We start from the raw sequence: 27,448 nt of genomic DNA on the forward strand, positions 1-27,448 counted from the left end.
TGATAAAACACTAAAATTAACTAAAATATAATATTTTATAATATATTAATCATGATTAATCGTTACCCACCAATTATATATAGTAAAAAATTATAATAAAACACTCAAATTAACCATAATATAATATAATATAATATAATATAATATAATATAATATAATATAATATAATATAATATAATATAATATAATATTCATTACCCACCAATTATACATAGTAAAAATTTAGAATAAAACACTAAAAATACAGCTTTCAAAATACACAGTTGCAAGTAAATAAAAAAAACATTTGTAAAGAAAAACTGCCAGAAGTACTGAACACACTCACAATATTTTACTTGCATATTATTTGAATATTTGTAATTATATTAAATAGATTTTTTTTGCCATGTATTTTTGTAGTTCAAAAAATCTAACAAGTACCTTGTTAAATGTACTGATATATTTAAGTAAATTAAACTGTTTGATATCAGGGATGCATTATATTCTATATAATGCTTATTTGTTTATTCGTAACACAGTTTCACTTTTTTTCAGCATGTATAATATAAAGATATAACTCAGACACAGCATAAATAGTGCAGTTTAATCTTGAATGTGAATATGAATGTGGAGTCGTGATTTGAGTATCACAAAATCAATTCCTGCCAAATATGTTTATTTATCCAAATGAATACTCAACTGCGTTACACATAGCATGTCATTTAGCAAGGGAATTTATCCACAGCCACTCACTTTTGACAAGAGCTGAATGTAAGCTTCTCCCACCAAAAGTACCTAAATATCCATGCATATAAATAAAATCTGTCAAGGGCCTGAATGGCTGAGCTCTGAGCGTTTACTGATGAGCTCATCATAAAGTGTGCAGCAGATGACAGAGTGAAGGCAGCCAGAGATGAGGATGACTGTCTCCCACTGACACATTCATCATCTCTACTCCACTGACACACGCACACAAAAAACACACAGACAAGCCCACTTATGTAACACGGCAGGACTCCCACTGACACCCTCCATGAGCTTTACCCCAAAAAAAGGGACTCGTTCGATGCAACTACTATCACTGTTGGGGGTTACTGACATTTGCTCTTTAATATGATTGATGTACCTATTTATATAGCGGTATAAGCATTAGCAGTCGATTGACTAGTTTTTAGTGATAGAAATGATGAGGGCATGGATGACCAATGGCTGATAAGATAATAATGTTTACATCATTTGAAAATGACAATTGTATGTTGACCTGGTTAGCACAATGCCTCACAACAAGAAGGTCTCTGGTTCGAGCCTCTGCTGGGTCAATTAGCGTTTCTGTGTGGAGTTTGCATGTTCTCCCCATGTTCGCGTTGGTTTCCTCCACAAGTCCAAAGACACTTAGTATAGGTGAATTTGGTAAACTAAATTGTCTGTAGTGTATGTGTGTGAATGAGATTGTATGAGTGTTTCCCAGTGTTGGGTTGCAGCTGGAAGAACATCTGTTGTGTAAAACATTTGCTGGATAAGTTAATGGTTCATTTCGCTGTGGCGACCCCTGATTAATAAAGTGACTAAGCCGAAAAGAAAATGAATGTATAACATCATATCATATAATATAATATAATATAATATAATATAATATAATATAATATAATATAATACAATACAATACAATACAATACAATACAATACAATACAATACAATACCATATCATATCATATCATATCATATCATATCATATCATACAATACCATACCATATCATATCATATCATATCATACAATACAATACAATACAATACAATACAATATAATATAATATAATATAATATAATATAATACAATATAATATAATATAATATACTATAATATAATATAACGGTTTATATTTCGATATAAGTTAATGCTTCCAGATTTAAAAGAGTACCCCAACAATGACTGAAAACACAAAAATTAGAGGGTCAAATAAGACTTTATTATAGTGTTACCAATGATCTCAAAATGCCAGCATTGAAAACGGCTACATATATGAAGTGTTACACTGAGAGTCAGCTCAGATTTGCACAGCACATAGCACTCTCACTTCTGCTGTCTCCTTTCTCTCTATTTTCTCCTCTTGTTTTCAGTCTCTCCATCAGTACACACACACACACACACACACACACACACACCTCCTCGGGCAGATGGGAGAGCAGCCTGCGCTCCTGCACCTCCCCCAACACTCCAGGAGCTGCGGCGTCAACAATGTCAAAAGCTCCTATTGTCATTAAGAGTGGCCCACTACTCCTCTTTGTCCCGCACAGTTTAGACTCATCATTGACCATTCAAACAACTACATATTCAATCACTCCTCCCCCCACTTACACTGTCACTCATTCCCTTTCTCCACTTCTTTCTATCTTTCTGTCCCAGTGTGTTTCAGAGGGACCAGACAGAACTGCACCGTCATAAATATCTGAAATCCCTTGATAAATGCAGACAGAGACACAAACACACACAACTCTCGAGTCTAATATGGCGATGACAGAAGCGTCAGGCGGTAAGCTCAGAGTCGGAGGTTATTATATAGACCACAGGAAGGACTTACAGATGGGTCAGACCTTTTGGAGAGGATATTTTAGGATACTTGCACTATTCCCCACATCGCCTGAGTATGGGACGGTTATTGAGGTCTAAGCTGTGTGCCTGTAAGCTCTCGCCCACTCGGTGCCTGGTCTAATGATGGCGAGTCAGACAGCGAACGCCACTCAGACCTATACAGGAATGCTGGATTAAAGCTTTTGCAGATCCACAAAATGGTTTACCGTTATATCATGACTGGCTTCAATTTGCAGGGCTGACTTCTTTTGTTTTTGTACTGTTTCCATGACGACTGATTAAAAACAATCCAAGCGCATTACATTATGAGCAATGTCCACTATTGGATGTGAAACGCTGGCTGTTGAATTGGACTTTTTTTTAAACAAAAGTTTACACATCATTACTGAAGCGTGTCTGTGTTTAATATTTTGACTGAGCTGATGATTCAAAGACATTTTAAACAAAGTCAATTCTGCAGATTTTCCTACAAATCTGGATCTGAAATTCAGGAAAAGGGAAGATTAATGAAAAGATTAAACTTTAAGCAGATTATAGTTCACTCATTTAATCAGACACATCTCTTTCTACATAAGCAGTGGTCTTTTGTTTGCTTCTTTGTTTTTTGCCTGATACTTCCATCTTAAAGAGCCCCTATTATGGGTTTTTGAAAATGACCTTCTATGCAGTGTGTAACACAGCTCTAAGTGAATGAAAACATCCGGCTGAGGTTTAAATCTGAAAGTGCACCATGTTTAAAACTATTGATTCTTTAACGAAAAAGTCGACTCAGAGTCGAATAAATGAATCGTGTTGGGATCGGATCTTTTGCTTAAACGCATCGACATCGACACGGTACATCACCAAATATGTAGTTCCAGATCCGGTAAAATGTGAACGCAATTTCCATTCATACACAAGCGGAGTGCGGGGGTTCAAAGGACTGATCATGATGCGAAGATGACGATCACTGACAGATGGAGATTCGGCTGTGGTGAATAAAGGCTTAAAATTCATTTTCACAACAATACCACAGTATAGCCAACCGTGTGCTGTGTTTGTTCATGTCATTTTTCTGATTTTTGATGCAATAGCCTCCGCTGCAGTGCAGGATTCGTCGGCTGTTTACTATTAAAGGAAGACGCAGCAGAGACTATAATGTATGGGACTTTGTCAGTAACTGTTACAGTTTATATGGACCAGTTTCTTCTTCCTCTGGATCATAACATGTAAGTGTAATTAATTTTTGCCTGGTTTTGTGTAGTTTGTAAAATATGTGTTTAATTGTGTGTTATACGTTGTAATCGCTCCACGCGGCGATTATTATAGATCAGTGCTTGTACTGTATCTCTCAGATTAGATCTGTATGGGGCTATTCACATATTGTGTCCAAAACTACGTTGAAAACACGACGCGCGCTTCTTCCTTTACTGATTTAAATGCGTTTCTGAACTCACGATCCTCTGCTGTTTGTCTTTGCTATGGCCACCATCGGCTGTTCTTCACACGCTTGGCATGGTCAATTTTCAAAATAGTTTAACTTTTGCATTTTTGTGTGGATTAATACTGAACGTGTGTCTTTATTACTTTAGGGTTAAGAGTAGAGTAATATACTGGTGTTTAACTGCATTGCTTTATTGCATTCCTGCATTGGGCTCTCATAACTCTCTGCTACTTCATAGTCATGGTGGGCATTTCTCTCTGTCTCGCGCTGAACGCAGTCGACCAATCACAACAGACTGGGTCATCGGACCAATCAGCGCAGATTAGCTTCACGCTAAGGAGGGGTTTAGGAACAAATGAATCGCTGAACAAATTATATGGGAGTCGTTGGGATGATTAGCTAAAAATAAATGCATATTATAAGACGGTGAATATGTTTTTTTACCTTGCATGCATATCAGCCTGTTGTTGGAAACCCCTAAAACCAACATATAATAATCTTTTATAATGCAAAATAGGGGCTCTTTAATTGTTTTTACAAATTTAAGTGGATTGAACATAAGACAATTACGTTGTCTCCCAAAAAACCCACAAATTGTGTTGTTTAAAAAAGTAGTTTAAACAAGCAATGTAGTTCCCCTAACACATTTAGTTTGTATGCGAACAAAATTTCCAGATTATTACAGCTCAAACAGAAGTCACTGGAAACCAATGTATTGAATGTTTTTTGCTAAATTTCCCTAGTTTCACAAATGTGACTGCACATTTTAGGTTTGTTTTCATTTTGGGTTCGTAATTTATTGCATACAAAAAAAATCATAGATTTGCGAAAACTATTAAAAAAGCTGTATAATGCATGAATGGCCAGTAGTTGGTGTTTTCATTAAGAAATATGCAGTCCTCTAGTTCGCCATTGTTGTTTTAGCTGTCAAAATGCTTCCAGATTAAATTAGCTTTATGTATGTGCAAGATGTTTTCATTTACTTAAAATCACATTTAAGAGGTTCACATGAAGACGATACTGATATAGTTTTCAACAACATACACTATAAGATTTGTAGCTTGATTATAAGTATATTGCAGCTTGATTTATGTAAACTAATATATTTGCTAATATATGACAATATTGTTAATACTGTACTGTCAAAAAAGTCCCAGTTCCAAAGCTTATCCTCCAACTTTAAATAAAGTGTCAGCAATGTGTTAATCCAAAATGTAAATTATTGACCAACATATTAGCATTGGCTATAAATTGGTACGTCTAAAAAAAATTTATTTTTATTTTTACACCAATCATTTACCTTTCAGTATTTGTCCAAAAACATTCATTCACATTAATAACAAAATATGTCATACAGGTTTAAAAACAATGCGATTTAAAAAGCAAACAAACTCAGATTTCTATATTGCCCCTTGTAATGTTTGTCTGTGGATTTTTTGGAGCTGGATAAGCAAAAGATTGCATTTCAGTGATCCCGTTACTTGCATCCCCTGCTGACACTATTGAATCGAGATGAAAATGATCAAAATAATTCAGCCAGTGGACTTCCTGGGTGGAAAGAGATTGTCTTTTTTAAATTTGAAGGGAATGCACCTGCTATTCTGGCGATGAATATTTCTCCTTTATGCTGTCTCTCTGCAGTGGCACTACTGATCAATAGTGTTTGTGCTGAAGCCTCATAGAGATGCACTGGAGATGGTGGTCGGCCGAGAGGGAGGGCCGGAGTAAAGGACAAGGCTCCACTCCCATGACGCAAAAATTGATCCCTGGAATAAATTTGCAGCTTTCTATTAATGGCAGGTCCCTCTGAGGCTTTTTATTACATCTGACGGAAAAAGCCACACATTACTGCAGCAAAAAGTACAACACCCGAGAGGAAAGAGAAATGAAAGAGAGGGTGTTAGGCAGAAAGACACAAGTGAAAAAGAAGTACATTTTTAGCAGTGCTTACTACAGAAATAATATACTTTAAATACTATATTTAACTAATGTTTCTGGACCCTTAATTGTGCTTTTTGTTGTATTATATTTACATTTGCTCTACATTGAATGTGATTAAGGCGGCACGGTGGCGCAGCGAGAAGCGCTGTCACCTCACTGCAAGAAGGTCGCTGGTTTGAGTCCCGGCTGGGTCAGCTGGCTTTTCTGTGTGGTTTACATGTTCTCCCCGTGTTCGCGTGGATTTCCTCTGGGTGCTCTGGTTTCCCCCACAGTCCAAAGACATTTCGTATAGGTAAATTGAATAAGCTAAATTGACTGTAGTGTATGTGTGTGAATGCAAGAGTGTATGGGTGTTTCCCAGTGTTGTGTTGCGGCTGGAAGGGCATCCGCTGCGTAAAACATATGCTGGATAAATTGGCGGTTCAATCTGCTGTGGCGATCCCCGATTAATAAAGGGACTAAACCGAAAAGAAAATGAATGAGTGAGTGAATGAATACATTTAACTAATGTTTTTGGACCATTAAATGTGCTATTTGTTGTATAATATTTACATTTACTGTACATTGAATGTGTGTAGCTGCTTTTTACTTACTAAAATACTTAAATACTTCCTTTACCACCTATACTTAAAATTGTACTTAAGTGTGTAACTTAACTTCGCTTATATTTTAATTAAGCTTTAATATCTATAGTATCAGTAACTTTATACAAAATATAACTTAAGATTTAAAGTCCACTGCAAGTCAATTCCCTTGATAAATTCAGTCAGTACAATTAAGAATAGAACTTTTTCACAAGGGTTCTTCTCTCATTTACTCGTTTCATTCTGTGTGCGCAAGATTTGACAGCACTCCCACAGACAGTCTCACTTGCTTTGCAGACCCACAGAGACATGCCTTTTTGGAACTTAAAAAGTTTGTCCGGCCCGGGTTTCTAAATCTCCTAAAATGTCCAGGATTCCAATTTTGCTTTCGCTTTTTAAAGCTCGAATGCGGTTTTGCATTACTCTTTTATTAAAGACTACTTTCTGTTTGTTTCACAGCTGGCAGCACGCAGAGACAGAGAGAAGAAGTAAATAATTATTTAATCTAAATGATTCAGAAAAACTTTACTATATGCGCGGAGAGGACAAAAAAACTGGCTGCAAAAAGTATGTACACCATTAGTAATGGTTAGTCAAGGATTTGCCTTATTTAAATGATCTATAATTTTTAATCCTGTTATTATGATGTTTTTTAGAAATATTGTCCGTTTTTATTAATTTTTTGTCATTTATTTCTCTTTTTCTGATCATTTAATTTATTTGATGATGTTAATATATTACATAGGCTACTTTATATACATATCTAAAATGCTTTGACATTCAAGTTTGCTTTGAACTTGAGAGATATTACCCTGTCAGTAGGTGCGCGTGGCTCCTGAATAGCATAACAGAAATAGTAGATTATTGTTTTTATTCAACAGTATTTTTTTATTTCATTAGTAGATTTTATTTATTTATTTATTTTTACTTTAACCCATTAAAAAGAAACAGTGTAAATGGTGTCATTGAATAAAATTATTGATAAACATTTTGTGTTTTGTTTGTCGCATATAGTCAACTATTTATGTGATGTGTGTAAATGGTGTGTTCCAGTCCGGCTACCACCGCAAGTACATTTCAAACCTGTGGGAAGCACTGAGACTGCATCACAAATAAATAAATAAAAAAAGAAAATCACACAATGCAAAGATCTAGCCAATGATCACTGAAGAAGGTCTAGTCAAACCTAATTGCAAGCGTCAGCAAGCTAAGTAGGCAACATGCTAATTATATCACAAATGTACTCTGATGTACAGGCATCTTCATCATTTTCAAGATCACTGTCTGCGCCATCACTCCCATCAGCCCCCTCTCTAAGTGTTTCTCTTTATATCGCTCTGTCTGTGATGAGACTCGGCTCAAACTGGCTGTGGAAAGCGAGGCTCTTTTGTGCAAGACGGTTTGACTGTGCGCGTCTCAGGCACTGGCTGGCACTGAGGGCTAGCGGGCACAGAAGATGACGTCACGTGCCTGAAAAAGAAAACAAAGCCACGGGGATTAAGGGTACCTCGTCTCTCCTCCCCAGTCCAGATGCCGTCTATCCCATCGTCTCCGACAATAGCGCTTTCACATGCTAGAGAGAGTTAGCATGTAGGCTAGCACTTAGACATAGCACTTTATTAATGGAGTTCACAGACAGACTGATTAACAAGCACTAAAATGTGTTGATTCATTAATTAGGATGTGCAAGCTTTAAGACGTATTGACATTTTAGCAGTTGGCGTTTTCAATTAGCATCGCCGCTAGATTGCTCAAAAAACATGGCCGACTTCAGCTTCTGAGTATTACACGACTCCAGTGTGAATATTTTAAGCTCACTGATGCTCTTTCACAAGCCATATGCAAAATATGGACTAAAGTTAAACAAGCATAGGTATTTTCTAAGGTTTGCTAACAGGTCACATTTTACAATAAGTTTTCTTAAGTTAATGTTAGCTAATATATTTACTAACATGAACTTAGTATGAACAGTACTTGTACATCATTTATTAATAATAGTTTAACATTTAATATTGCATTATTAACATAAAAATCCCTGCTTCTTAACATTAGTGCACTATAAGTTAACATGAACTAACAATAAAAAACTGTATTTCCATTAACTAACATTAACTAACATGAACAAATACTGTAATAAATGTATTGTTCATTGTTTGTTCATGTTATTAAATGCATGATGTTAACTAATACAACATTATTTTAAAGTGTTACCTGCTAATTTAATACATATAAAGGCTAACTCTATAATAATGCTCACAAGTATTAGCAAACGTATAAAATAAGAATTAGGGTGGTACAATGATGGTGTCAGTGCTGAATATCAAGACATTTACATAGTATTATGGTCTTATGGTACTTTATAAGTTCAAAAATATGTTAATTTGTTGTTAATTCATTAATTAGGAGGTGCAAGCTTTAAGACGTATTGACATTTTAGCAGTTAGCGTTTTCAATTAGCATCGCCGCTAGATTGCTCAAAAAACATGGCCGACTTCACCTTCTGAACTTTACACGACTCCAGTGTGAATATTTTAAGCTCACTGATGCTCTTTCACAAGCCAAATGCAAAACATGGACTAAAGTTAAGCAAACATAGTTACTTGCTAAGGTTTGCTAGTTTAATACAATGCTTTAATGCTTACATGTATTAGCAAACATGTATAAAATAAGTATTAGGGTGGTACCATTGAACAATCATGATGTCAGAGTGATGTATATTATGAAATTAATATAGTACTACGGTCTTAAGGTACTTTCTAAGTTCAAAATATGTTAAGTTGTTGTTGAGTCAAGCTAAAAAGCATTTCTACACCAATAAACACTTAGATAGGGGGTCAGATTTATACTGTGCTGTAACAATTTAGATGTATTATATTTTATAATGTTTATAAATTATGAAATTACATATAGAAATATAAAAAAGTAATACATCATCTGTCAAAAATGAAATTTTAAAATGTATAATGTTAAATTAATATATTAACTGCAAATACCATCAAATTAAAAGTCTAAAAACACGCATGCTATATATATTTTTCTGTAACAACTGCTCTATGTAAATGTAAACTGCATTTTTCCCCCAAGAGATGACTCGGCTGGAATTATACTATATAACACTATAAGTAAAAATGAATTATGTGAAAAAATGACTCTGAAGAAAGGAAGCAAGGAGGAAAAAACCTGAGTAAACACACAGAAAACTAATTTCTACCCCTAGATATGTAATATTGTGGCTTTTCATCTTTTGACCACAAAGCTTAGGTCTTAAGCAGATTACACAGCAGAGAAATCAGTAATGTTGATAATGTGTGGGGGGAGGGACGCATAGCTCTCTGGGTATTAAACACTGAAAGCTGCAATCATGGTGCTGGATTAGGAGCAGGCTTTAATATTGTGCTACATTCTGCTGAAAGGGACAGAATGGCTGGATCTGGATCAGTGACTTGGACAAGGAAAAGTCAGAATATACACATACTCAGGAAACCTGAGAGGAAGCTGGCCATTTAAAAAAAAAACTAAACATAATGCAACCCTCTGGACTCCCATGTGAAAATGCTGTGGGGAAAAATGAGCAAGGTTTAAATGTGATTAATTGTGATTTCTGGTGCTGATTTTTCATGATTGTGGATTGTGGATGTTTTTAAACATTAATTTAATGGATATTTAAGGGATATCTTAATATGTTCGCCCATATATAGATATTCAAATATTATAACTTTATTTGTAGAACCTTTGAGTAATGTTACACCGGGAAAAATAATTATTGAACACGTCATGTTTTTTCCTAATAATGTGTTCTTGATGGTTCTGTGGGTCTCGTTTATTAAAACTGATCTTTTTTTGTATTTTTAATTGGATTCAAGTTAGGTGATTGGCTGGGCCATTCTAAAGATTGATTTTCTTTCTCTGAAACCATTTGAGAGTTTCCTTGGCTGTGTTTTGGATCATTGTCCTGCTGAAATGTCCACCCTGGTTTCATCTTCATCATCCTGATTATGTAGATATTGGACTGAAGCAGCGAATATTCGTTTACAATAACGAAGTGCAGAGGTTTGCTGAAGAACTACTGAGAGATTTCAGCTGCTGTCTGGGCATTTACTGCCATTCTACACCTTGCTTTCTTCATGTGTTCAATTTTTTTCCTGCGTCATTTCAGTTTACTACATATAACTTTGTTTTTAAACCAGTTAGATTTGTTTTCCTGGCATATGTATTACTTTGGTCACATTTTTTAAAACATCTTCTTTTGGGTTCAAAAGAAACAAAAATATGGAACCACTTCAAACGGAGTACATTTTCATTTTTGACTGAACTTCCCTTTTAACTAGCATCCGTTATTCAGCATTTGCGTCCAAGTCAATAAAAATAACAACATACAAACTACACTTAACTTGTGGCATCTTTAAGATGGAGCAGTGCACTTCACAGATGCAAGGTCATTGTAAAACATGGCTGTTTCCCAATAAATGCTGCAGGAGCTACATTTGGAGGCAAGACAACTAATAAATCCCTTCTGCAGAAATAATGGATATCTCTGGCCGGCGCTGCTTTGTCCAAAATTAAATGCCAGCGTGGCTTCTATCACAGATGATGTCTTTGGAGACGTGATGTGACTATTGAAACAGTTTACCAATTTAGATAAACCAGGCACTTCTCTCCTAAACTGCTCAAGGCTACGTCTACATTATTCCAGGTACATTTGATCGCTTCAGTCCACACTAGGGTTTTAGAGCACAGTTTTTCTTAACCACATTCCTGGAGGACCACATTTCCCATGTCTCCTTAACCAAACACACCTGCTCAGCTCATTGGCCGAGTCTAAAAGACCTGTAAAAGGTGTGACAGACAAAGGAGACATCCAAAACATGCAGTGTCGGTGGTCCTTCAGGAACATGGTTGAGAAACACTGTTCTAGCATATTCCAAAATTTGCTCATTTACACATAATAGTCTAAAATGCTTGTGTCCCAGTAAAACCGGTGTCATGTTCTGCCACTGAACAACTCCTGCAATTAAACTTTCAATCTCCATTGAAAAAAGCAGTCTGAGGCATACAAAAAATAACATTTATCTTTGACAATAGGAAGTAGACTGTGGTACCTAAATTGCCTAAATTGGTCATGTGACTGGATCTCATGGCTAAAAATGCATTTTCGAAAGCTCTTTTTTTCACACTTTAATTAACAACAGGATTTTTTTATTCATATTATCATTTGTTACAACCAAAATCCATGTCACTGTGTGGATGGAAGGCCAAAATGGAGGGAACAAGATCTGTAGACAAGGGTGCACCATGAATGTGATGCAAATTTCCTTATTAAAACAGCTTGCATGTATTGTCCATGTATTATTTTAACATTGCATATAATGCATGAACTACACATTAACATGACTTGGAATTGTTTTTGCACTACTTATAACCCTAAACCCGGATGTTGTATCACTAATCAAAACAAACAATCTACTAAAGTAGGGAAAAAATAGACACTCATCCTGAAGAATACAAAAAGGCATTCATTACAATCATTATTTTTGGAGAAAGTGCAGACACTGTAGAAGGATGAGTCCTTCTAGTGTGTATGTGTGCTGGTGTGCATGCACGCTATTAAATTAGGGCTATGTTTACATGACAATGATGCAGCCAAAAATAGATACATTTTACCCTTGCATTTTAAAAAGTTTCACATTTACATGACAACGGTTTCAAAACGACTTCACACATACACAAAAATAATAATAATAATATTAAGATTTCCTTACATTTATATAGCGTTTTTTCCAGACACTCAAAGTGCTTTACTCGTAGGGGGGAATCTCCTCATCCACCACCAGTGTGCAGCATCCACCTGGATGACGCAACGGCAGCCATATTGTGCCAGACCGCACACCACACACCACACACCAACTGATTGGTGGAGAGGAGACAGAGTGATGGATCCAATTATGATATGGGGATGGTTAAGAGGCCATGATGATCAGAGGCCAGTGGGCAAATTTGGCCAGGATGCTGGGGTTAAACCCCTACTCGTTTCGAAGGACATCCCGGGATTTTAACGACCACAGAGAGTCAGGACCTTGGTTTAACGTCTCATCCAAAAGACAGCCAAAAGCACTGTTTTACATATGTCAGGCCAGTATTTGGTGCTCTCACCTTGTTAGTAAAACAGTACCTGTAAGGAAGTGAAGACAGCACTACACAGCTCTCCACTTTTGGTTGCAATGTGAAGTAAATCCACACTTTGTTAACGAAGCAACAATATTACCACACACTCCGCCATTGTTGTGTGTTTGTTCAGGCTTGCCTTTAATCTACACTCCTCTAAACACACACGCACATGATGTCATTTTCAAAGACTTTCGTTTTGAGGTGTTTATGCAGTTTCAGTCCCAAAAAACGCCAGTGCCATGTAAACAAACAGGGGGAAAAAACGCATTAACAGTCGACTGTAAAAACATTGTCATGAAAACAGCCCCTAAATATACTCTGTAAGACGACATGCATTCAACGTAAGAAGTTATACGTTGCTCTCCAGTGTGGACAAGGCCCAAAAATTCCCTCTTTCTCCACCGTGAGAGTAGCACAGCAGGTGGATCTTTTGACTCGCACCCAAGAAAAAAAGCTCATTTCCATACAGATGCCCCCTTCACTGGAGAGGAAGAACCCCCCATTAAGCACTAAAACAACCATAGCAAAGCACCGGCAACTATTCCACTAAATTCCTCTCCCTTAATTCAGTAGCCATCACAACCCCCTCCCCGCTCTAGACATTGGAGCACTCAAGGTTGCCAAAACCGGTGAAAGGGGGTTGGGTAGGAGGTGTCTAGCATTTGGCATCTGCCATGGCTGGCCACCGCTCTGTGCTCAACATCCCAAGGGGAAAAGGACAGAGGTGTCCTGTTGGACGTGCCAACGATGGAAGGATGAGCAAACCGCACAAAGCCCTTTTAAGTGAGAGCCCAAAATCCCTTCCCCCCCCCCCCCCACCCCCACCCCCCTAGCCACTTCTCGTTTCCTCTGTGTCCCTCCATCCCTGAAAACATCTGAAAGAATTCCAACACACACAAAACATCACCCCTTTTCCGTCTAAATATAAATAGTGCACGAAAAGGAGCATTCAAACATTGTATCGGCATTCACTGAAGCTCTGAACTGAATCTCTCAGCTCTTTGTCCCCGCTTGATCTGGCACTATGTGCAACCTGAGCTCTGATAAAGGCCATATGGTGTGGCCGAAAGCCCAAAGGTGACAGCGTCCCATATGATTCTCATTAAGAACCAGTCGCAGTGACTTTGGGAAGTAGGCACCTTCGGTAATGTATTATCATAGACTAAAAAACAGTTTAATGAAGCTATAAAGTAATCCAGGTGCTTTAAAGTGTGTGCTGCTTAATAGTGAATGAGAAGATAGGAGGGTTTCCCTTCAAGGCTTTCTGGAATTAGGGGACTTACCCGGGTAGAAGTCTTTGGATTTGGAGAGCTTGATGGTGGCCCCTGTCTCTTTCTGTAGCTGGACGATAGTCTGACCACCCTTGCCAATAATGGAGCCGGCGGCGTAGCTTGGAATCAGCACCTTCAGGAAATATTCGCCTTCCTCTGGAAAGAGAAAAAGACAAGAAATGAACTCTGCAAAAGGTTTAAACCAGCAATTTTGACTATAATCTGACTAAAAAATATATATAAATAAATAATATTTACAAAAACCTTAAAAACATCTTTATTATAATCTAAAATGCATTATGATAATGATGATTATTATTATGACTATTATATATTTGCAATAATTATGTTTAATATTACATTAACTTATATTACATAAACTTATATTAATAGCAAATTTTTATATAATTTTTGTAGCATCATTATTTTTAATAATACTAATAATGATAATATATTAATTATTATAACAGCAAATTATCATATTATCATTATTAATAATATTAGCAATTATATATACAATAATTACATTTATTACTCTATATTATATTAATTGTGTTATACTGATAATAATAATAAAATATATTATTATTTTTATATTATTAAACATTTGCAATAATTAGTAAGTAAACATTTTGATATTATTATTATTATTATATTAAGATAGTATATATTATATTATATTATATTATATTATATTATATTATATTATATTATATTATATTATATTATATTATATTATATTATATTATATATCCACTGCATTAAACACATGCTGGATAAGTTGACAGTTCATTCCGCTGTGGCAACCCCAGATTAATAAAGGGACTAAGCCGAAAAGAAAATGAATGAATATTATATTATCTTTTTTATTATTATTGTTTTATAATCTGGTATTGTTTACATTTATGTAAATAATTCATATGCAGATTCAGTTACATTTATGTTTACATTTAGACATGTACAAATTTTGTCTGCATATGAATTTGCTACCAAACTAACATATTTATTTATTTATTTATTTAACACAAGCATTTGATCAGGGAGAGCGAAGGAAAAGTGTCCAACAAGTGCTCAGGATACATGGGAACTTCTTTAATAATATATACAGTTTAAAAAGCATCCCAGGTGGCACTTCTGCAAGCTGCTTGACTGCCCAGAATGCGCAGACCTGTAATCTAGCAAATGGTATCAAATTCAAAGAAGCTCAAATATAAACTAGACATTATTTTCAATAACATTTCAGCCTCTACATAATTTACATGCATCCATTTGTGCTAAAAAGAAACCTATGTTATACTTCTAAGATGCAGATCTAAAATCTCCAATAATGTTGAACTTGGGTCAAGTAATCAGAATACTAAAATATGGCTTCCTAGATGCTTTAATGCATAACCCTAAACTCTCATATTGTCCTAAGTGGCAATCAGAGTAGGCAGCTATAAATAAAAGTAAAGCTGAAATACTAGACCAGCAAAGAACTACAAGACCACTATAATTAGATCAGTGGACTTAACGGGTTGTAATTAACGCTGAACCTCGTGTATTAATGCTGAAGTTAAATAGGGCCGATAACAGTGACGAACTTCAGTGTAGATTAGTCTGTAAATTGGAAAGATCAGAGATAAAGGCACATTTTGTTAAACATGTCAATCAAAATAAGACGATTTTAAAGAAAGACTCTCATTTTAGTGTAGATTTTGTTAAGAAAGTAGCCATTTTAGCAGGTGGCCATCATGGCGCATGTATTAAAGCACAAGACATCCTTCTGGAGAAAGGTCAGCGAAGGTTTTCCTGAAAGTGGAGCAGCTGTGGGGCAGCAAGTGCTTCGTCTATTGTTGGACTTTTTACCTGGTTGCTGCATATCCAGGTCAGCAGAAGCACAGTACATGGTCTCTGCTCCGTGACTTTAACATGACATTGTATCCCTCAGCCTGGGCCGCTTGGGTACACGCTTAATATTCCACCACAATTAATCTGTGTCGGCTCCCAGAAGACGGCCGCTTTAGATTAGATTGTTATTCTCGAGAAGCAGTTTATCTTGTCAAGCTAGGCTAAGCTACATGCACCAATACTGATGATCGGGTAAAAATCAAAAGAAGCCGCGGCGCACAGTATTAATGTCAGAGTGCAGCTGGAAAAACAAACAAGCTAACAACGGCAGTGACGATGAGGATGCGTGGCATGTTTTGGTCGAAAGCCTGACTTAACGGCATCACTGACAAAGTAATGACACATGTCTGCAGTTACGTGTCAGCCAAATTAAGAGAAGTGTTAGTGTACTGTTAACAAGACGTACGTCACAGAACAGACTGTTTTGAGCAGAACACCATAGATATGTACAATTCTGTTACTGTTTACTGACTTTATAACACATTTTTTTACTTCTGTGCATAAAAAAAGGAGTCTTTTAATCCTGATCTTGGTTTTCTGTGTGTTTAAATACTGTAAATGACTTGAGCTTTAAAAAAAATGCACAATTAAGCCCAAAATATACTTGAGTTTTTCATGCTTACATGAAGGTCCAGCAGCAGAATAGGTCGCATACACACATTTAAGTTTTTTCTAAAATATTTTATGTCTAAAAGATGGCAACAATGTGGCTCGGACATGAATCCACAAGGTAGCAGGAAAAAAACAGAATAAAAGTTAGTCGCTGTCACGAATCTGACATTTTGGTGTCCGATGTATTACGCCATAAATAATTATGATAAATTATACAACTGACTTTTTAGATCATTTTATGGTTCATATTATGACAATTCAGTAATAGTAATAATATAGACCATTTCAAAGTGGTCATGTCATTACCCATGAACATTTCCTGCTTTTATTAAACTATTTCATATCTGTAACAAGAGGCAATTCAATCATAACTTAATGTTAAAACAGCTATCATAACATTATTTATAAATATGTGGCTTTTTTTGGATTCTCGGAAGCTCTAGAAATTAAAAATGTAAAATAGAAAATACGTTGGGACCATTGTTTTTGTTTACATCCTTCAAAATGGTCTATAACAGTATATTTATTAAAAATACTTCTAGCAACCAGTAAGAAACCTGTAACTCGAAAGTGGTTACAACTTGAACCCCCTACATAATCTGAATGGTTGGATATTGTATCTAATGTTCAAAATATGGAGAGGATGACTACAATTGGACAAATACCAGCAAAATTTGGAGAAATGGATTTATACTTATGTCTTTACAGAGTGTAAACTGATTTTTATATGTATTTGTTAATGGGACCTGTAAGGAAACATGTGACCAATCAACTGTTCATTTAAGTTCTGATGTGTTCTTGTATTTTATTATTATTTTTATTATTATTATTATTATTATTAATATTATTATTATTATTATTATTATTATTATTATTATTTTATTATTTGTAGTTGTATTTTTTCCTTTTTCTTCCTTAGAAAAAAAAGAAATAAAAATAAAGTATAAAAAAGTACATCATTTCTAAAGCTAGATATATTTTTTTATGAATTACCATGATTGTTGAACCTACAAAAAAAAAATCTGAATTAAAAGATGTTCACCTGTATGGAAACAGCCTCACCTAGCCAGCCATTCAGATTCAAGGCAGAATGTGTGCAGTGCGGTTCATATACTTAATTAACCACACTAACCTTAATTATGCACACACAAAAGAAAAACATGTGGAACCTCAACTTTCAGACACAAATGATGACATTATATTATGTTGATATATTGTCTGATAATCGATAATAGAGTAACAACGAGTTATGAGTTGATATAGTAATTATCACAACAAGCTTAGTAACAGTGGATGGCTACATGGACAACAGCTTGTTTAAAGAGGGTAGAAAGTATCTGCATTTGAGCAACTCTAGCTTAAAATATTGCAAAATTGTCTGTATGGGTTATAATTTGTGGCATGTAATTGCTAAAACACTAAGCAAAGATGAGACAAACTGCTGAAAGATGTGAAAATGTCTTTACTGATATGCATATGTACACCACATTAGTAGACCCACACGGAATCTGTGTGCGCAGAAATCTACAGATCTTTAGCCCATCATTGAGTCTATTTATTTACTTGTTTAAAAGTGTAAACATTTATATTCATTCAGAATTTAAATTATTTCTGTAATATTATTGACTAATATGAAAATGTTCATATGATTTATTTACAATACAGTTTATTGTACAGTAATATTTTCTGTCTTTTAGTAGATATATTGTATGAGAGACTTGCTTTGTTTACCAAATAAATGGATCTAATTGGATTTGCATTGTAAACATTAAATAAAAGTTAAAAAGGTATTATTTTTTATTTCATATATTACATTTTTATTTACAAAATTCTGCGCAGAAATATTGAAAAACCCTACCCAATAGATGTAATAATGCATGTGTCGACCGTCTAGTCATAAACTTTAAAACTGAAGTGTACTTTGAGCTTAAAAGGAGTCGATATGACTGAAATTGGACTCGTAATTCACTTCAATTGACACATGAGTTTGGTTTGTGAATGAATCATTTAGGGCTGCTTTTGTGACGTGATTCGGCTGATTCATTAGATCTGACTCAACAGTATGATTCTTCAATCGTGATTCTGATATAATATAAACACACAAATGTCAAGCAGATGTCAACATTTTAAGTGTATAATAGGTTAATTGAAGTCAGTCTCTCATGCAAAGCTATCATAATGATTTAAAAATAAATATATTCCAATATATTTTGTCATTTTGAAGCTTGACGGTTACAATCCTTACTTTAAAATGAAAAGTTCACTGTAAAAATATCTGATAATTAACAGTTTTGTGTTTTTGTTTGTTTGCAGTTGTGAATTGCTTTATGGGATGATGGTCTCACCTCTGTCCACTTGTGATGTGAAGATTCAACTCAACAGTTTAACAAAGTGACCACAAAGTGAGTACAAATGTTCATAAAAGTCACTTTTTCCAGTTTTGTAAGGTTAAAAGTTGTCAAAAGAAAGATCAAGGTCTCATAATGCGATTCACAAGCATAAATAATAAAAAAATTAAAACATGAATCAAATAATATGGAAAAATGTTAATTTTTTACAGTGTAGATGATGACAGAATAAACATTTATTAGTGAACTGTCTCTTTAACAGTACTCAAAGGGATGATTTTAACCATGTTAAGTCTACTTGAGGTAATCTCATTAGATTCACCGGTCAATTGATCTGGATGTGCAATGAAGCAGATCTTCAATAAAACTAGTAAAGTCTCAAATGGTGAATCAATAATGGCCGCTTTCATATTTAGCACACTAGTTGTTCTGGATGCCATCAGATTATGCATTACATAAAAACCACTGGAAATAATGAAGGTTACTGTGACATAAATAAATGTACTCAGAACTGGGTTCACAAACACCTCTAAATGACGAGTCCCGATTTTTTTTTTCACTCGCATACTAAAAATTGCTGTTGTTTTCACACATTATAAACAGGCGGTTCAGACTGTGTCTACAGATACATGCTTTTCTGCAATGACCCAGATTTCTCACACAGCCAAGACTGTCCTCCTTTTGATTTGGATGGGTCTAAATTTAACCTTGATTAATATGGCGCGGGGTTCATAAATAATGTGTATCATGAATACATAAGTATTCTCCCTTCAAAAGCATCTAACAAAAAGTCTGTCATAAACTGGATCAAGAGGCCGCGTCCAGGCTGGCTATAATTGACATTATCTACTCTAATTAGTGTAACACATCAGACACGATATCACGTCAAGCATCACATTTTCATAACAACATTAGGCTGTTTTAAAGGTTACATTGTTAATTATGTGCAGCAAAATATAACAAAGCATTGGGGTGATTATGCAGTAAAATAAAGGCAAGAAGCATCACAGAGTTAAAGGTAGACTCTGGTTTGCAAGATCTGGAATGTCATTTTGGCAAAAAATTAAACAAATTACCGTGAAATCCGACAATATCTGATGAAAATGGTGGATCATGGATGGCCGCTTGGTTGCATCTGTCTAAAAGAATGTGAATGAGAAAATTAATCTTTGTGGACATGTCAGATAGAAAAAACAAAACAAAGTGAAGCACAAAACAATGGCAGAGTCTACCTTTAAACGCCCTCCTGTAATCATGAACATAGTTTGTGAATGCTGATGACATGGATAAAGATACAGGATGAAGTAATAATGAAATTTGCAGTAATGATTGACTTCTCTGGTTATTTTCACTGTTGTTTTAAATCTAACATGGCTTGATGACAGTGTCATACATTTAAGAGCTTTACTTTGAGTTAAAAGATTATTCCTGGAGGATCAATACAAGTTAAACTCAATTGACTTCTGGTATAGGTTTGATACAACAAAACTGAACACTTAATTTTGTATTTTCTTTTTAAAAAAAAATTTACAATTGAATGCTTACATTGAAAGTAAATAGGTCAATCCGTAAAAAACAATGGTAATTTTACACATAAGCATAAAGGCTTGCGTTTATCGTCAGCGTTTTTCGAGACGTTTTCACTCCCATCAAGCAGAAGAGTATGCAAAATCACTCCTTGGCGTTAGATGGCGCTGCAGAACTTTAAGCTTCTGACACCCACTTGTAACACAGAAGAAGACAGAAAGTTGACACGCTTGTTAAAATTACTGGCGAATCGAACAAGCTCCACGTTCATATGGCCTCTTCTTCAATGTGCGCTCGCATTGACAGTTTTGGGCTTGAGCGCCTCCAAGTGCTGTTTACTGTAACTTGTATTAGTGCTGTTTACTGTTTACTGTATAATGCATGCCAGTAGTTGGCCATGTCACTTAGGGCTGAACGATTTGCCCTAAAATCTAAATCTCGATTAATTGAACATTTTAATTCGATTACGATTAATGAGCGATCCTTTTATTAATTTATTGTTATATTTATTATGTTTGCCCTCCCTGCGCTGCCCACACTCATCAACGATACCAAGCTGACCAATCACAGAGCTTGTGCTATGTGTCATCGTGACTTGTAGTTACATTTTTTGAGAGGTCAGCATTGGCAACAGTCATGGTGAGGGGTAAGCGACCGTGTGAAGCATCCACTAGAGCATAGGCTGCGCTCAACGCTGAAGTGTAAACAGAGCGGGGGTCACGTCACGTGACTCCACACATGATAGGGAATGTAATTTAAAAAATTGACCTGGAAAATTTTAATCGATTATAGGTTCTGAATGTCGATTTTGATTAATTTTCGATTAATCACCCAGCCATAGTCACTTTGCAAGGAAATATTGTCGTCAAATACCCAGTCATATATATAAAGACTGAACATATATATGTAGGTGCATGACACATTATTTTCACAACATTTTTGTAGGCACAAAGGCATTAACTTGCGTGTTTTCAAGAAAAAAAAACTAAATTGCCATTGTTTTGTTAAAGAATGGCCAAAATGCATAAAAGATTTACGTTTTTTTGCTGAAAATGTTGGGTAAATGCTCCTGAAATACCCACTGAAGCCACAAGACATAAACAATAAGTGTGTTGACATAATTTTCTGTCAATAGCCATCAAAAACAATAACTTAACACCACAACAACTACGCAGCTTAAATAATACACAAAAGAAATTTGTTAAAGTACTTTTCGAAATACTTAAGCTCTAAATATTGTCTCTATTCACTTCCAGTGTAAGTAACTCATTGCAACCTCATTCATTTTCACTTGATTATAACAAAACCATGAATTTTTAAGTTTAAAATAAGCCCATAATCTATAATCAGTTTCAAAAGGCTTTCTCCGTTTGTTCTCTTCCTAAAACATGGTTCATCTACTCAGTTTGAGTTGGATCAAGCTTATTTCCCGTCAGTTGTCAACACAAAGCCCTGGCTGAGAAAAATCAGTGGAATACACTATACACGCATATCCGTAACAGTGCCTTTGAGGGAAATGAGTCCCTCCCATTGTGTGCTACACCGGGAACAAAACAAGAACAAGTTACTACGCTGTTATTCTTCCCTCCAGTTTACTTAATATCTTAATAAGCCTTGTCTTGCGTGTGCATTTATATGACTGCACGCATTATACTCACTGAGAAGTCAAAATAATTAATAAAAAAACGCCCAAATGGGTATTACTTATAATAAAGCAGTGGGTGTAAATACAAATCACCAGTTGCTAGAAGCTCCCAAGAGAGCCACGGTTCAAAATAAGCAACGTCAGCCTGAGGATTGAGAGCTTACTTTGGGGACCTTAAAAAAATACAGCAACAAGGCAATAAACCGCATGTATTTCATTGCTTTATTTACTATAGATGCAGTTTAAATGTACAAATGCAGATTCATAATTAGGCCAAACAGCATTTGTGCTTAAGCAGTTCATGCATCTAATTTTAGTGGAGCGATGAAAGGACCACTTTCCCTTCCTGGCTGTCCAAGCAACTGCCTGAACAAAATGGCTTCCAATATAAACATTGCACCCGGAATAAACATAATACTCGCTTTCTGCTGCACGTGACAGAAAGCGGCGTGCTTTGTTCTAGCAAGCGCGAAAAGCTCGAGGAGAAGCTTTTCGCATTGCTTCTTTCATTCATCTCATCCATATTCATCTCAGGTCTCGTCCTCCATTCCATGGCAGACAAGTCGAGAGAGGCGAGCAAATCATCCAATGTAGGGCCGCCTTTCACAGCGCCCTCCCAAATCCTCGCCATCCTGCATGAGATTTTTTTTTCTTTGACGCAGTGCATTAAAGAACAAACCGAACCAGCGCCCCCTTCGTTTTGAAGCGATTGTATGGTGATCAATAGGCAAAGGGCTGCATGGATAATCAATGACATGATGGGAAATTGGAGAGATGGATGCAGGAAGGAGAAAGAAACGATTGGCCCGACCAAGAACCGTGATTAGAGATGAAACACGGGAACACAGTGCACCCTAAATGTATTTCTAAAACGGTTGTATAAAAACTTGTGCGCTTAATCTGAAAACTAGTGGGAGTGTTGCGTTGCAGGTTGTGGGCGAGAGACGAATCGGTTATTGGTCCCCGTATAAATGTCTGAGGGGGTGGAGGTGAATCTTCAAATGCAGCTGGCAAATCATGTTTATGTAATAACCCCATCTAAGACGGATCCTGCGTCTATTTTCTAATCCTGCAGGAAGAAACTCACAAGCCATGGAATCTAAAAAAAGGCTAGTCACTCATTCGCTATCCAAAAAATGTCTTTATGTAGTAAAAACGACACCGAATCGCACGCACACTGGGTCACAGTACCGCAACGCTGTCCAGCTAGGACATCTGTATCCTCTAAAACAACCTTTTGTAAATGGAAGCAGTGTCCCGTGCCAGTCCATCCATTTACGAAATTAAAACATTACATCTTATGAGACAGCTCGGGAACACGGAGAGAGGCTTTTTGGTCAAGTCGAAGCCTTAACGATCAATTGGCAGGAACTCGATTTTTATTTTGAAGCCAACTGACTTTCATCTCAATGTGTATAACTTTGTTCTTACAGGCGTTCATTCTCCACATCATGATTTAATCTACTGTACTAAATGAAGAGTTAAAACTAAACGTGACTCTTAATATGACCAAGCAAGCATATAAACTCTAAATCAAACAAAGTAAATGGTAGAAGGAAACAAATTGGACATATTATTGTCAGAGTTGTTGTTAGTTGTGTTTTACAGTTTCAGTACGCTGTGCTCAATCCATAGTTTTACCTCAGAATGAGTCCATAAAAAGTGCATGTGCACTAACTTAAACAATGATCTGCCTGTTTAACTGCTGGTGATTAAACTGCGGGAACATTTAGATCCTAAGTGGATGATATCATGTTAATGCGTGCCATATTGTCAAACTCTTTCAAATTAAATGGGAAAAAAATCTAGAAAATTCCCTTTGGGATTTTTATCAACATGTCCAACCAACTCTTGGAAATATGATTAAATGAATAATAACTAAATGAAAATTTGAAATTTGTTTTATTATTCAGAGATCCTAACATTTAATTTGGAAACAAAGTATAAATTCTTACTATAGATGCGTAAATTGAGTCACAGTGTTACAAATATACTAAAAATAAGTTAACTGTTGTTATATCTATGCATATAGCAATATGTAATACCATAAATGCACTGTTTTGAATCAACTGGATCAAATTCATTGCGTATTTGAATAAAATCAGTGCTCTTACAGCTCTTATATGAATGAATTTCTATCAGACTACTTAACAGGCTTAGAGCTTTGATCATTTTATAGAGATTTCATAAAAAGCAATTTGTAACAGATGATTTTAATAGAACATAACAACATAATATTACAACACTGAGATTTCCTTTATAATTTTTATTGATTTGTTTTTAACATTCAAGAAATGACAATATTAACATTTGCAGATTTGCGGGCACCCTCTTGAATAATTGCAGTTGGCACATAAATTCCAATGAAGCCTAGATCTCTTAAGCATGAAAGTCTTTTCATTTAAGCAAATGGATCTGCCTGTTATGCCTCCCACGAGTCCAACATGCTTCTTCTGACTGACAATTCATAATGCTTTCTGCATTGATTCTCCACATGTAAACATTCACCAATTGCTTCATCTCTGCGCCACTATTAACCCTTTAACTGTAACTACAAATATTTGATCTCAAAAAAATATATATATGACAAAGAAGACATTCTTGCTCTTTAAAAAAATCTTACCTTTATTGAAAACTTGAAGTGTTCCAATTGAAAAATACTCTGTAGGTTAATAATACTGTGAATATAAAGAAGCTTTATATCTTAAGCTTTGGCTTTAATGTGATTTATTTTAAGGCCCAAATAAAATGGTTTGCTAAGAATTTAATCCTAAAGAGTCAGAAAAACAATGTTTTAGACATATAATCTGCAACCAAACTAAGATTTACCAATCATCTGAATAGATAATACTTTAAAAATATATGCATATATTGTTTTCAACGTAAATTGTTTGACAAAACAGTTGAACAGACAAGTGTAGTGCACACAAGACATCTTATGGCATCTGCCGGAATGCATAATAAACAAGCAAGCATGGGCCCAGTATAAACAAAAGACTACAGTTAAATATTGAAGCATCTAAAGCACTTCAGAGCGCTGAAATTACGAATAGAAACATTTTAGAAATTATCCCGTTTTTAATAACATATTAAATTATAAATATGAAAGCGCAAGTGTTGTAATAACTCATAACTCTGTAACACTGTAGATATATAATAAAAGTATAATATAATCCCTGTTCTACCATTCCTGAAGTATTAATTCTCAAATTTCCAAATAAAAGATTATAAAGGCACCGGATCATAACGCAAGGTCATCTGCGGTGATAACAAGGATGCGTAAACGCTCGAGCCATGTTTTCCAATAATTGGGAACGTGCTCACGATATTAGCCTATATTTAGGAATATACCCATACACCCCTTTATCCCATACATAAGCTTTTAATGTAGGAATACGTGTTTGGTAAACGACTGTCGTCGGTGCGTAACGCTAGACGCAACCACCAATTCAGGGCCACTTAAAATGGACGCGAACTGTAAATATGAATGTAAAGGCTCTGATGCACATGTCTGGCGAAGCGCGAGCACGTTAAATAGTGAGATGCGAAAATGAACCTGCGATCATACTTTCATCTTCACCACTGGGAGCAAAACATCAAAGCGCTTGTCTTGTCTTGTCTTTTGGGAAGAGAGACGCTTATTTGTTTGCCAGCATTCGGCTCTTACCTCCTGTGTTTGTGCGCTTGGTGCTGCTGGCCTCCGTCGGGGTCTCCAGGGGTCTTTTGCGGGAATCGGGGGGATCAGACTCCATGTGCGGCTGTTGATTGTGATGATGTGGATTGGAGAAAATCCCGTTTTGCTGCACTGCCCCACCGGCCATCATTTTTTATAAAGAAGCTTTAGGCTCGATCTCGTCTCCCTTACAAACAATACGCAGATATGCTGTACTCTAAATGTGAAACCACGATGATATGAAGGTTTTTTGGGGTGCGTCGATCCTCCGTAGCAGCGCTAGATACAGAACGAAAGACGCATAAATATCCAGAGGCTCGAGGCTGGACTGATATTAATAACAAGTGATGTGGGAATCGTCCTCGTTTTGCGGCTCTGCGATGGCGCTCTCCTGCTGGAAAACAATATATGACCTCAGCGGTCAGCAAGAACTCTCACTGCTAAACGCTGGGAAGATGCGCGAATAATAAATAGCACGAGGAAATGTACAAGAGGCGAAACGGAAAGAAAGCGGATCCCGCATGCAGGTGGATGAACCCTGCGGATGGAGCTTGGATGGTGTGTTGAAGCGCCGCACGAGCGCTTGACGGAGATGCGATGTTTCTGGAGGCTCGGACTCGGAGATGCTGCAGTCTTGCTTTCAGAGCATCTTTGCGCGTTTCTGCTGGAGCGCAGAGCAGCGGGTGACGTCATGCGGAGCCGAGTGCGCGGCTGTCAAATGTGGAGAGGCAGACACGCCTCCCTCGAGCCGTGATTGGTCGAGGTTTGATTTTTCTCCGGCAAAGTGGAGTATAAATCCTGCGTGTCACATGACAATACTGGAGAAGGTGGTGGTGGTGAAAAAAATGAGAGCATCACTGTAAAATAAATAGAGGGAAAGATGTTACAAATAAATAAATAAAAGTTTTAAATGCGCAGCTCGCCTCTCTCTAATCTAAGTATTTAACCTAAATACATTGTTGTTATTGTAATTAGTGTAAAATATATAAATATATATAAAACGTAAGAGTATAATAACAAAAAGTTTAAGAAATGTCATTATTATCTGTGTTGAATAATATTATTTATTTTATTACATTATTGTTTAACACTATTGTTCACATTATAGTCTATTACTATATTGATGTTGTTTGTTTATAATTATTTTAAAAATAAATAATTGTGATATCATGCATGAATAATTTGATGGTAATAATGATATAAAATCATTAAAATAAAATTACTGCGATAATAATTATTCTTAACTATTGTTAATTATTATTATTATTATGTAATTTGAAAACAATATTAATAACGTAATTAAAATTAAGCAAAAATATTTTATATGTAAATATATATGTAAATATATATATATATATATATATATATATATATATATATATATATATATATATATATATATATGAATACAGTTGAAGTCAGAATTATTAGCCCCCCTGTTTATTTTTTTTCCCCAATTTCGGTTTAACCGAGAGCAGATTTTTTCAGCACATTTCTAAACATAATAGTTTTAATAACTCATTTCTAATAACTGAATAATTTTCTCTTTACCATGATGACAGTAAATAATATTTTACTAGATATTTTTCAAGACACTTCTATACAGCTTAAAGTGACATTTAAAGGCTTAACTAGGTTAATTAGATTAACTAGGCAGGTTAGGGTAATTAGGCAAGTTATTGTATAACAATGGTTTGTTCTGTAGACTATTGAAAACAAAAATTGCTTAAAGGGGCTAATAATTTTGACCTTAAAATGAATTTTAAAAAATTAAAAACTGCTTTTATTCTAGCCTAA

General features: G+C 35.6%; 1 protein-coding gene across 2 annotated transcripts in view; it reads right to left on the reverse strand.

Annotated features, from left to right (window-relative positions):
- The window catches only part of nova2 (NOVA alternative splicing regulator 2), an 84,098-nt gene extending 57,803 nt beyond the window's left edge, over window positions 1-26,295 (reverse strand). Inside the window, exons 1-3 of one of the 2 annotated variants that reach the window (XM_056474196.1) lie at window positions 25,646-26,295; window positions 19,883-19,945; window positions 13,969-14,112 (exon numbers count right to left, since the gene is read on the reverse strand). In XM_056474196.1, coding sequence (XP_056330171.1) covers window positions 13,969-14,112; window positions 19,883-19,945; window positions 25,646-25,802 — 364 coding nt within the window. In that variant the 5' untranslated portion in view covers window positions 25,803-26,295. The remainder of the gene's footprint in view (window positions 1-13,968; window positions 14,113-19,882; window positions 19,946-25,645) is intronic. The other variant, XM_056474197.1, reaches the window with a different exon arrangement.
- Between the last annotated feature and the right edge of the window lie 1,153 nt (window positions 26,296-27,448).

This window comes from Danio aesculapii, chromosome 15, assembly GCF_903798145.1.
Source record: "Danio aesculapii chromosome 15, fDanAes4.1, whole genome shotgun sequence".
Lineage (NCBI taxonomy): Eukaryota > Metazoa > Chordata > Actinopteri > Cypriniformes > Danionidae > Danio > Danio aesculapii.